The following is an 11,792-nucleotide window of genomic DNA, read 5'->3' on the forward strand; positions in this document are numbered from 1 at the left end:
ACCACCCAACACCATTAACCATCATCAGACATCGCTGGGTACCACTCAACACTATAGGGTACCACAGGGTACTACCAGACACTGAGTACTTCAGGACATCACTGGGCACCACTGGACATAACGGGTTACCACCAGACATCAGTAGGTACCAACGGACACCATTGGGTACCACCCCATGTCATTGGGCACCACCAGACATCGAACATCCAAAACACACCATGAACAGCAGCAGTCTTTTGCTGACGACTCATGTTTTATTTCATCTCCTTTCATCCCCTCCCAGGCAGAGAACACCACATGCCACACACTTCTCACCCACACCGCGTCCCAACCAAACTGCAGCAGAGCGAACCCGAAAAGGACAACTTAAATACACTCAGAAACTGAATCCCGAAACCCCCAACAGCGCCGTGTCAGAGGTGGGTCCTGTATAAATACAGTGCAATAATTAACACGTGTTTTTCAATGGGGAGGACTTCCCTGGGGCGCATCCTTTGTGCCGGTGGGGCCACGCTGACCCCACATCACCAGGACGGAGAAAACCCACATGGCCATACCCAGCCTGATGCCAACCAGGGGAAAACCTCTGCACAGCCCCAGGCTGGGCCCAGCAATGCCAAAGCCTCCGCAGAGAGGAGGGGAAAGTGATGCAGTTTGGGAATAGCTGATCTGTCCCACACTGCTCCTGACCCCCCCCTGCAGGTACCAACTGCCACCTCTCTGCCCCATTAAGCCCCAGTGTCCATCCCCAACACCCCCCCCCCAAGCACCATCACGGCACATGGATGCTCCATTTGCCCATGGCTCTGTTTGAAGAGGCTGCAGGCAAAGTGTCCCCCCCACCCCCAAGCTGAGCATCCCCCTCTTGAAGAAAAGTTGCCTCCGTCTCAGCTCGTTATTCCTTAATGGTATTTCAGTGACAGCAGAGGGAGTGCCTGCTCAGTGCCTCTTGACCATCAGCTCCAACCCAAGGAGGTGCCCCACATGGGTCCAAATGAGCATCCACCACCCCAAAGCACCACTCTAACTGGGGAGCAACTGGAGTGCCCCCAAAACACGACCCCCCTCCCCACTCCCCAACACAGCTCCTTCTGGCAGGGGCCCCATTACCGCTAGGTGGGTGCCCCCAGCTCCGTACCCAAAGGCCTGGGGTACCCAAGCACCCAAAGGTCTGCCAGCAGCCCGCGGGGTGGTGGGGGTGATAGAGACCCCCAAGTCCCCCCCAGCAAAGCCACCCAGGGCACTGTGCCCCCCTCCCCAGCTGTGGGGCAGGGATGGAGCAGTGGGGAGCAGAGGAGGCTCAGTCCTTCAGCAGCTCACCCAGGTCATATGCCTCAAAGAGGTCGCTGACCCCCTCCCCACCCTCCAGCCCCCAGAGGTACTCGTCCTGCTCCAGGGGGGGCGAGAAGGGGATGAAGGGCACCGAGTCCAGGTAGGAAGGGGCACAGGGCAGCTGGTCCTCCGTCTGCTGCAGGAGGTGATGGGGGGAGCCCAGCAGCCCTGTGCCCACCTCCAGCAGTGAGTGGGGCTCCGCAGGGCTGGAAAGGGGAGAGGATGGGGATAAGGGTGGGGCACGGTGACCATCGGGCGGCTGTAGGGATATGGGGGGCTCTGGGCTGTTCTGAAGGGAGGGGTGGGTGCTGTTGTCCCCTCCAGCACTGTGCTGTGGGACATCGTGGTCCTTGGTAGGGCTGTCCTCTGGGATCTCCTCTGGGCACAGGTACACCTCGATGGGGCCATTGGTGCTCTTCAGGTGCAGCTGCAGGTTGTCCTGGGTGGGCAGAGTGGGGGCTCAGCGGTTGCCCAGAGCCCACCCCACACCCTTAAAGTATCACAGACCCACAGAACGCCCCCACTTGGAAAGGACTCACGTGGATCCCCAAGTCCATCCCCTGGCCCCACGCAGCACCACCCAACCCCAAAACCCACAGAGAAACCCCGACACTGCTCAGGGCGATACGGCAGCACCCACGGGACCCCCCCAGAGGGCAGCGGGGTCGGGGCAGGATGGCAGCACCCAGGCACCAGCCCCATTTCCTGACCCCATGCACACCTCGCTGAGGTCGGGCACCTCCAGCCGTGTCTCCGGGGGGGCCTTCACAGCGATCACTGTCTGCTCCTGGAAGCTGCTGATGGCACGGAGGTCCTGGTAGGTGACGTACGCCAACGTGGGATGGGGTATAGGAAAAAAGCAATGCCACGAGGAGGACAGCTCAATTCCCCACCCGAACATCGACCTCAGCAACGCTCAGACACCCGACCAGGGTAAGCCTAAGATCAGCTATTCCCAAACTGCATAGAGAGGAACTCAGAAGGGTACCCGAGCCCCCCAGCCCCATCTCCCCGAGCAAAAGGATATCTCTGGTTGGCTCCGTCGTCCGTCAGCCGCCGCAGCTGCAGGCTGCACTCCTGCAGGACCTGATCCAGAGCCCTCTCCGCTCTGCCCAGCTCGGCCAGCTCCCCACGCAGCACCTGCTGCCTGGCTGCCACCGCCGCATCCTCAAAGATCCCCGTCCCCCTGCAAGCACAGACGGCCCCGTTGAGCACCCCACACCCCCCTCCATCACCCCATCGCCCCTTCCCCCGGCTCCCCAGGGCCGCCTACATCCACTGGATGTGGTTCTTGGACTTCTTGCGGATGAGCTGGATGCCCTCCAGGACGTTGGTGATGTCGTAGATGCGGCGTTTCTGCACCTCCAGGAGCTCGGCGGCGCGGTTCAGGTCCAGCACCCCGTCAGGCGATTCGCTCAGCAGGAGGGTGAACTTCTTGGTGAGCAGCCCCAGCGAGGTGTCGTAGCGCGTCTTCTCACCCGGGGACCTGGGGGCTGCAAGGGGAGGATCCCCCCCACCCCAATAATCTCCTTGGCGCGGGATGCTGGGACCATTAAACCCTCAGCTGGTGGAGAAATACCCCAGATGTACCCCGCCTCCCATCACCCCAGGAGCTCTGCGCCCATGCACTGAACTGAAACAGCACACAAAGCTGCAATGAGCGCTGCTCCCGGGGGTCACCTCGGGCAGTGCTGGAGGGGACACAGCGCAGCTCTGGGAAATGGGTTCTGCCCCCCCCCCCCCCCCCACCTCCCATCCCTCTCCAGAGCCCCAAACTTACTCCTGGGGCTGGGGACCTGTGCCAGAGTCCTGCCCTTCCCTTTGGGCGTGCAGAGCTCAGGGCCCTCCAGGTCCAGTTTGCGCTTGGCCTGGAGATGGAGAGAACACCCAACATAGGGACAGCCCCAGACATCCCCCCCCCAGCCCCCAAAAGGGGGCTGAAGGGGAAACGGGGGGGATCCCAGCCCCACAATTGCTTCCTGCCCACTGTTCCAGCCCCGGCGCACACGTGGGGAAGCCGCAGGGATTTCCCCTCACCCCCGGCTGCTGGCACAGCTCTGTGGGGCTGAGCTGTGGGAACGGGGGGGGGGGTCCTAGGATGGATGGGACAACAAGGCCAGATCCTTGCCCCCCTCTCCCCCCTCACAGCCCCACCGGGTCCCCAGGGCCATCATCCCCCCCAACCCCACCATGGAGGTCATTGGAGAGGGGACACCTCACCAAGCAGTTCCTTGAAATACCACCCCCAGCACCATTTGGGGTGGAGAGACCCCCCAGAACTGGGGGAAGAGGGCACAGCAGAAAGATGCAGAGAGAAGCTGGGGGTGTCAGCAAACCACCCCCCACCCCACAGTGGTGCCCCCCCACATCTCTAAACACAAGCAAGGCAATTTGCTGGGGCGGGGGGAGGGGGGAGATGTAGTTTATTCCAGCAGCACAAAGCAGCCCCCCCGCACCACCCCTTCACCCTGCCCCCCCCCCACCCCCAAATCAATACCTGTTCCCTGTCCCACAGGGCCCCCCCCAGCACGTCCCTCATGGCAGCAGGGTCCCACAGCAGCTCGGCAGAGCTCCTGCTCAGAGCTCCCCCAGCATTGCAGGGAGGGGTTGGGCTGCTCGGCTCTGTGCCCACCCGAGGGGGCCGGCGGGAGAGCGCCGGGGGCCGTTTTCCAGCCCCCCCAGGGAGCCAGGTTGGTCCCGAGCTCCTGTGGGAATGCACCTCCTTCCCCCCAGCAGGTTTTCCCCAGCACCCCCCCACAGCTCTGCCCCCCAACGGTTAACGCTGGGTGCATGGGAAACACCTGCCCCACATCAGACCTCAAGCATCTGCCAGAGATTTGGGAGGTGGGGGGGGGGGGAGGGAAGGAGGGGCATATCCTGGGCCATCCTACTCCATACACTCCCAGATGGGGCCATCCATGTGTCAGCGTCACCATCTCCCCAAGGAAAGGGGAAACTGAGGCACGGAGCCACCCAGGGGTCCCCATCCCTTCTCGAGCAGCAAAGAGGGACAGCCTGGGGGCCTATGGGGTGGAGGGGGGGGCAGTGGGGACCCGCTGCTCCTCTTGTCTACAAGGGACACGACCATGAAGGACAATGGACAAGGGGGTCCCTCCTGCATCCCAGCTGCTCCCCACTAACCAGGCAGGATTAAGCACACGACAGCTGAGCCGGGCACAGTGGGGGGGGGGGGGGAAGGACACAGGATGAAGCAAAGCAGCCAACAAAACCCTGCGCCCACCCCCCTCCGGGGCAGAATGCCCCCCACACCACCCACTGCTGCCCTGGGACAGGGTGGGGGGGGTTATATCTACACCCCGATGCTAGGGGTGGGAAAAGGAGCTCCATCCGGAGCCCGACGTGGGGGCGAGATGGCGGGGAGGGGGCCGGGCCCCCCGCCAGCTCCTCCTGCCAGGGCTGCACCCAGCGCCCAGCCCAACATCACAGCAACCCCCCCGGGGGCTGTGGGTGCTCCTCCTGCCCGCGCTGCGTTCCAACACCTCCTGCCTTCCCCGGGCTTGCCCGGGCCCTGCCTGGCACCGCCAACCGGGTACCTCCCCCCGGCCCAGCCCAGCCCCGCCGACCCCCGGTGCTCCCGGGGGCGTGGGAACGTGGTGCTGGTGGGGTGGGGGGGCTGCACCCCGGGGTCCTGGCACGGCCTATCTGTGTATGCCAGAGATGCGGTGCTGGGCTGACATTGGGGTCACATCCCCTCGGCTACAGGCGTATTTGGGGTCCCCCCAGCTGCTCCCAGCACAAAGCCAGGCACTCCCCACCCCCCAGTAGGGAAAGGGCCACAAAGCTCTGCCTTCCCCCCCACCCCACCCCCACCCCCATTTGCTCTTTGCACGGGCGGCACCAAAACCTCAATGGACTCTGAACCCCCTTTTCCCAGCACAGAGAGGGAGGGGAGGACTGGAACCCCCTGCAGAGGGGAGCCACTGTCCCCTATAGAGACCCCATATGGCAAATATTGCAGATGGGATTGGCAACAGCTTGAATGGCTCTGGAATAAATGTGTTCATGGGGGGGGGGAGATGCATTTACCCACTCCAGGGTCTCCAAATCAGACACCATGAGACACCACCCTGCTCTCCCCCAGCAGGACATGGGGGGGGACAGCCCAGGGTGGGCTCCTGCCCCAGCCAGACCAAGTGTCCCCATGGAATGGCAGCAACCCCGTGAGGAGGTGGGAGAGGCTGCAATGGTCCCACTGGGGAACGGGGTGGAAAAGCTCCTTATCCAATTGCCCCAGCCCTGCACACAAAGGCTGCACCCAGGAGCACAGCCACATCACCACAGCCACTGCATCAGGGTCCCCAAGTGTCACCCAAACCCCCATGCAAGGGACAGGAGCACCCTGAGCATCTCCTGCCTATGGGGCACGGTGTGGGTGGTAGGACGTGACCCCAACCAAGCTCTGCAGGCAGCGCATGGAAACGGGACTGCGTGCATTGCGTTTGGGGGTGTTTTTGGGGAGGGGGGAGCACCGTGTGTCTCTCAACATCCCATGCTGTTTGCAAACAAAGGCAAGCCAAGTGCTGGGAGGGGACAGGCGGCCCCACAGCCCCCCTACCCCCCACCCCGCGATGGGGCCACGCACAGCACAGCGGGAAGAGAACCCCCCTCCCTTCGTCCCCAGCTGGCACCGAGCAGGAGGGGGATGAATACCGACCCCAAGCCCTGCAAACCCAACAGCAGCAGCAGCGGGGCCTGGGATGGCTCCAGGAGAACAGAGGAGCACAGAGAGGGCTGGACGGGCGCCCGGGGACCGAAGGGATTAAATGCCAACCCCAGCTGCCAGCGGGGCCCCCGAAAGCACCCACCCCGATGTGAGGCGCAGGGCTGACAGCACAGCCCAGAGCTCGGGGATGTGGTGACACAGCTGTCAGCAGCACCCCCCCCCCGCCAGAAAGCCCCTATGCCGCCACCCAGCGCAGCTCCCCCCTCCCAGCATTCAGGGTCCCTCATCCCATGGGGTGGGGGTGTGTGCACCCAAGGGGGTGATATCCCTTAGCACGTGGGGGGCTCGGAGGGGTTTGAGGGCACAGCAGGAGAGAGTAAAGGGCAGATAAAGGCGCAAAGAGGAAGCCGGGACAGAGCGGGGGGGGGGGGGGGGGGGGGGGGGGGGGGGAAGTTGAGCAACACCCGCACCATTTCGCGGCCACTTCTGATTTCCAGCCGCGCCCACCCCCACTCAGCACTGCGAGGGGACCCCCGGGGGGCGCGCAGCCCATCTGGGGGGGGGCTGCACGGCCGGCCCTCCCCCCACGCTCCCCTCCACGCACAGCCCCACAGACGCTTCCCAACACCCTCCCAAAGCTGCAAGAGGGAATGAGGGTATGGAGGGGAGGGGGGGGCACCTTACCGGCAGCCGTCCCGCCGAGGCCGATCGGAGCGTCCTGAGCTGGGGGGGGTCCCTGCGGGGTGGCGTAGGGCCGGGGGGGGTACGGGCGGCTGCAGCAGGCGCTGGGCATTGGGGGGCTGCCCAAACTCGCAGCCCCCCCCGGCTCCGCCGATCCCATGGCCGCTTTCTTCGGAGGGCGGTGGTGGGGAGCGGGGGGCAGGAGGGCCGTGCCCCCCCCCGCAGCTGGGGACAGCCCCCGGGGCAGCCGCAGCATGGCGAGGTGCGTGCCGAGAGCCCGGCCCCCGGATTAGGGGGGGGGAGAGGGGGGGGACAAAACACTGCTGGGGGGTGGGGGGGGGTCACAACCTCCCCGGCGGCATTTTGGGGCTGGGGGGGCCGCTGGGCGCGGAGAAAGAGCAGCCCGGAAAGTCAAAAGGGAGAGAGGCGGGGCGGGGGGGGCCGGCGGCAGAACCGGACGGAAAAGGCGCGTTCTGCCCCAAAATCGCCCGCGCTCGGCCCGGATGGGGCCGGTAGGGCTCGGAGCAACGGGAGCGGCCCGGGGGCGGCGCGGTTCGGTCCCCCCCCCCTCCCGGTCCCCTCCTTCCTTGTCCTTTTCCTTCGCTTTTTTTTTTTTTTCTTCCCTTCCTCCCTTTAAGCGCCAAACGCCGTGCCGCGAAATTCAGATTTCCCGCGGAAAATGCCGCGCGCTGATTGGCTACCGCCGCCAGCGCCCCGCCCCCCGGCAGCGCGCGGCGCCGGGCGGGGAGGGACCTTAAAGGGGCCGCGCAGAGAGGGAGGGGCGGGGACACGTCGTATGCAAATCAGGGGGCGGGGCCTCGTTAGCACCACCTGCTCGGGACCCGCGGAAGGGATCGGGGTCGGAACCGCGGCTGAATTCTCTCTTTCTCCTTTGTTTTAAAGACACCCCACCCTCCCCACCCCCACCCCCACCTCCGGTGAGTTCCTACCCAGGGGCTGCGCACCCCCCGCCCGCCCCAAACGCAGCGCAGGGATAGGGGGGAGCTGATGCTCTGTGCTGGGCAGGAGCCTGAGGGGCACTCAGCATCGGATCTGACCCCAAGAGCCCAAATCTCGGTAGTTTAACCCGAGGTTGACCCACACTTTAATCCCGAGGCCACCCAACGACTAGATGCCTGCCACGGAATACGTTCTCCTCATCCTCTTCTTCCTCCTCCTTCTCTTCTTCCTCCTTTTCTTTCTCCTCCTCTTCCTCCTTCTCTTCTTCCTCCTCCTCCTCCCCATCACCATCGCCCTTCTCATCACTGCACCCCACTTCCGTGCTGGGGAAGCCCAGCTTCTGGCTGGTATCATCCACATCCACTGCAGCTCTTTGTTGCAAACAAGAAAGCCCAACACACGGACAGGAGCACCTACCAGCACCACAGCCCCTGGTACAGACAGGGGACCCCGCTTAGGGGGACACCCAACATTTTGCCCCGATCCTCCAACCTGGAGCAGACATTTGTCCATAGCAGCGACTTTGGGGCAGCACACAAAGCCACCCAGCTGCCAGCACGGCGGGACACCTCGTCCCTCTGCCAGCAGCACGGCACGACTTGGCAGCTCAGCTCACCCAGAGCTCCATCCCATGGGGAGATGGCAACTGCTGCCAACATCAGCCAAATCGGGGCCGTTTGGGGAGGGTGTCAGCCCTTGGGGTGGGCATGGGGGGTGTGGGGAGGGCTGCGCCCCCACCTCTGTACCCCACAGGGGACCCCCTGCAGCCCTTACATCCCAGCTCAGAGGCGGGTCGGGCTCCTGCTCCATCTCACCTTCAGTTGTTCATTTAGGGAACGCATCATCATGGCCAACAGCAAAGTGATAAAGGTCGGTCCCATCCCTGCCATAAAGATGATGCAGAGAAGGATCAGCCCGAGGAAGGCCGCCAGGAAGAAGTGGAAGGTGTTCCGGCGGTGCTGTGGGGTGAGGAGGGGACTGAGTGCCACCCCAGGTGAGGGTCACCGAAGAACCACGGAATATCCCGAGTGGGATCCACAGGGATCACTCAGGGCAGCTCCTGGCTCCGCACGCAGCACCATCCCAAATCTGAACCGTGTCTGAGAGCGGCTTTTCCCCCTCTGCCCTGGAGACGGCAGCAGAGGGCTGAGAACTGCTCCGGAACGGAGGGGGGGAGAGAGGGAAGGGATGGACGGACAGAGGGACAGAAGGATGGAGGGATAGAGGGACACAGAGATGGAAGGACAGAGGGACGGAAGGACGGAAGGATGGAGGGGGACAGCGAAGGAAGGATGGAGGGACGGAGGGACAGAAGGATGCATGGATGGAGGGACAGAAGAAGGGAGGTACAGAGGGACATGGAGATGGACGGACAGAGGGATGGAGGGGCACAGGGATGCAGGGACACAATGACAGAGGGATGGAAGGACAGAGGGACACAAAGATACAGGGCATGGGGATGGAAGGACAGAGGGACATAGGTATGCAGGGACACAAGGATGGAAGGACAGAGGGATGCAGGGATGCGGGGATGTAGGGACACAGAGACACAATAATAGAGGGATGGAAGGAAGGAGAGATGGAAGGACACCACAGGGCATGTGGTGACACAGGGATGGAAGGATAAAGGGACACGGGGATGGAGGGACACATAGAGGGATGGGGGCACTGAGGGACTCAGGGACTTGTAAATGCAGAGACACGAGGAGGCAGTCAGAGAGGGGCAGGGACAGGGGGTGCACACGTGGAAGGATGGAGGGATATAGGGATGGAGAGATGCTGGAGGCCTCCCTCCTGCCTGGCTCGTCACAGCCCTCACCTTCCAGTACAACCAGAAACCTCTGTGCCAGCGGAGCACAGGGTAGGACTGAGGGACACGTGGCCACCACCCCAGGGCACCAACCGGGTCCCCGTGAGCACAAGCCAGAACAGCTGGTGGGTTCTCCAGCAGCTGATATGCACAGCCTCCCTGCCCAGACAGGAACATGATGCTCACTGGGACAACACTACTGCAAATGGAGCTGTGGGGTTTCACAGCCCCAAAATTGATGGGGAAAAGGGGAAGGTGAGGGAAAGGGTGGTGGGGGTCACCGTCTCCATGGGCTTCATGGTGTTGATCAAGATGAGTGCAGACATGGTGAACTTGATGCTGGGGTGGTTAAGGAAATGGTCCAGGCTTATCTTGGAGATGTATTCCCTGTTGTCCCAGAGTTCCTGGAGGGGGGACATGGCAGGAAGCCTGGGGGTGTCCCCACATCCAATGGGCTGCAGACGTGGCCCCACACTCAACCCTGTCGGTGGTGGCTGCAGTGGGGACAGGAGGAGGCACGGGAGTTGGAAAAGGCAGAGCGGCATCACGGAGGTGAAGGGGTTAATGTGGAGTCGGTCCCTCAAACTGGTGAGTCTCCAGTCTGGAGCCAGAGGGAGGCTGGTGGAAAAGGACAGTGGACGTGGGACACGTGCCAGCACTCCCAGAGCCGCACTGCTCCGGTGTCACCAGGAGCATTCCCAGCTATCCCAGCAGCGTCCCTCCCCCGTCCCAATGTGCTTCCTGAAGCTGCAGATGGGGAAACTGAGGCACGGGGGAACTCGGGGACACAAAGCCCTTTGTGGCCATCCCCAACCCCCCCACGGTGCCCACCTTCCCCACATCCCCCCCTCCCGAGCGCTCCCCATCCCCATGTCCCACAGGGCCCTGCATGCTTCCCACCCCCCCAGGATGGTTGTGGAGGGGGGGCAGTTTGGGTTACGCTGTGTGACCAAGGGGGCTTGAGCCCCACCGCAAAGCTCCATGTGCGATTAACCCCATTAATTAGCAGTAACGAACCTTCTTTTCTCTGCTCCAGCCTTTCCTTCCCCGTTACCTCTGCAAATGTTGGGGCTGCACGTGGGGTCCCTTTGGTGTTCTTGGGGTGGGGGGGCTGAGGGGAAGGGGCAGCTGGGGGGCAGAGCCGGAGCCCAAAATACAGCAGTGGCCCCACGTGCTTATGGGAGTGTGACTGCCCCCGCAGGATGCACGTGTGCACGCACACGTATGTGTGTGCACACGTATGTATGCATGTGTGCATGAACGCATAGGGCTGCATGCATGCGGAGGGGTGCACGTGGAGGGGTGCACGCTTGTGGGGTGCGTGTGCCCCCACTCATGGGGTGTGCACACGTGTGGTGTTTGTGCTCCCACTAAGGGGGTGTGCACGCGTGTGTGCTGTACTGCAGCTGCAGTGCGTTTGTGCACGTATGTGCATGCTCTGTGTGTGCCAGCAGAGCACGCCGGTGGCTGCTGCCCTGCTGCAGAGGGGTGCATGTGTTTTTAAGGGGGGGGGGGGGGGTGTGCACACGCGTGTGCCCCCGTTGAGTTACATGTGCGCGTGTGCAAGTTTGCACGGGAAAAAGTGCACGGAAAAGCACACATGAAAGCATGGCTGCATTAAAGGCACACCCACCCACCCACCACCCCCGCACCCCAACCCCTCGTGCAAACCCACGCGTGTGCAAACCCCTCGCCGTGCAGCCGCTCACGAGGCCACGCGTGTGCGTGTGCGTCCCAGCGCGGCTGTGCAGGCTGGCTGCGGGCCGGGAGGCCTTGGCCGGGCCGGCAGAGGGAGGAGGAGGAGGGAAGTGCGGCTCAGACAGCGCGGCGCCAGCAAACACCTGCAAACAGCTCCGGGCACACAATGGCAAATACAGGTGGGGAACCGCCGGAGCGGCCCCGTCACGCCGCCGATTGCATCAGACTGCAGGCTGCCAGGAGCCGGCCCGGCCACGGCACCGCTCGGGGCCGCGTTCCCAGAGCCCCCCCCCGCCCCCCCATCCCCCCTTTTTTCCATATATTTTGGTGCTCCGTTCCCATCCCCGACTCCCCGAGATGAAAGCGGAGCGCATCGCAGCGCCCGCGAGTTGCTGGGGGTTGGGGGGGGGGGGTTGGCCAGAAATGTGTTCCTTTGGTCCGTCCCAGCCCCCCAGGTTGGGGGGAGGGGGGAGTTGGGGGGGGGGGGGCGCTATTTTTAGCATTTTATTTTAAAAATTGAAAAGAAAATCCCGATGCTTTTCCATGGAGCAGTGCAGCCCGGTGTGTGGCTGGGGGGGGCCCGGCACGGCGTTTGTCCCCACTATAGGGGGGGGGGGGGCTGCAACC

The 11,792-nt window shown here is 63.5% G+C and overlaps 1 protein-coding gene across 2 annotated transcripts; it reads right to left on the bottom strand.

Moving 5' to 3' along the window:
* Nucleotides 1-234: 234 nt before the first annotated feature.
* E2F2 (E2F transcription factor 2) lies at nt 235-8,520 on the bottom strand. Of its 2 annotated transcripts, none has more exons than XM_040651984.1 (6): nt 8,473-8,520; nt 3,113-3,200; nt 2,606-2,825; nt 2,360-2,518; nt 2,054-2,168; nt 235-1,771 (listed from the first exon to the last, which is right to left on the bottom strand). In XM_040651984.1, the coding sequence occupies exons 1-6, from the start codon at nt 8,503-8,505 to the stop codon at nt 1,301-1,303; spliced, it is 1,086 nt and encodes a 361-aa protein (XP_040507918.1). In that variant the 5' UTR covers nt 8,506-8,520; the 3' UTR covers nt 235-1,300. The 2 variants fall into 2 exon arrangements, with proteins under 2 accessions (XP_040507918.1, XP_040507919.1); XM_040651985.2 differs by lacking the exon at nt 8,473-8,520 and adding an exon at nt 3,830-4,942.
* Between the last annotated feature and the right edge of the window lie 3,272 nt (nt 8,521-11,792).

This window comes from Gallus gallus, chromosome 23 (assembly GCF_016699485.2).
Source record: "Gallus gallus isolate bGalGal1 chromosome 23, bGalGal1.mat.broiler.GRCg7b, whole genome shotgun sequence".
NCBI lineage: Eukaryota > Metazoa > Chordata > Aves > Galliformes > Phasianidae > Gallus > Gallus gallus.

What these genes read in the sequence shown, in the direction of transcription:
- E2F2 (XM_040651985.2), bottom strand. Translation starts at nt 3,871, where the DNA reads ATGAGGGACGTGCTGGGGGGGGCCCTGTGGGACAGGGAACAG. An exon ending in CCCTGTGGGACAGGGAACAG is followed by an intron (nt 3,201 to 3,829) that starts GTATTGATTTGG and finishes CTCCATCTCCAG; the next exon opens with GCCAAGCGCAAACTGGACCT. An exon ending in AAGAACCACATCCAGTGGAT is followed by an intron (nt 2,519 to 2,605) that starts GTAGGCGGCCCT and finishes CTGTGCTTGCAG; the next exon opens with GGGGACGGGGATCTTTGAGG.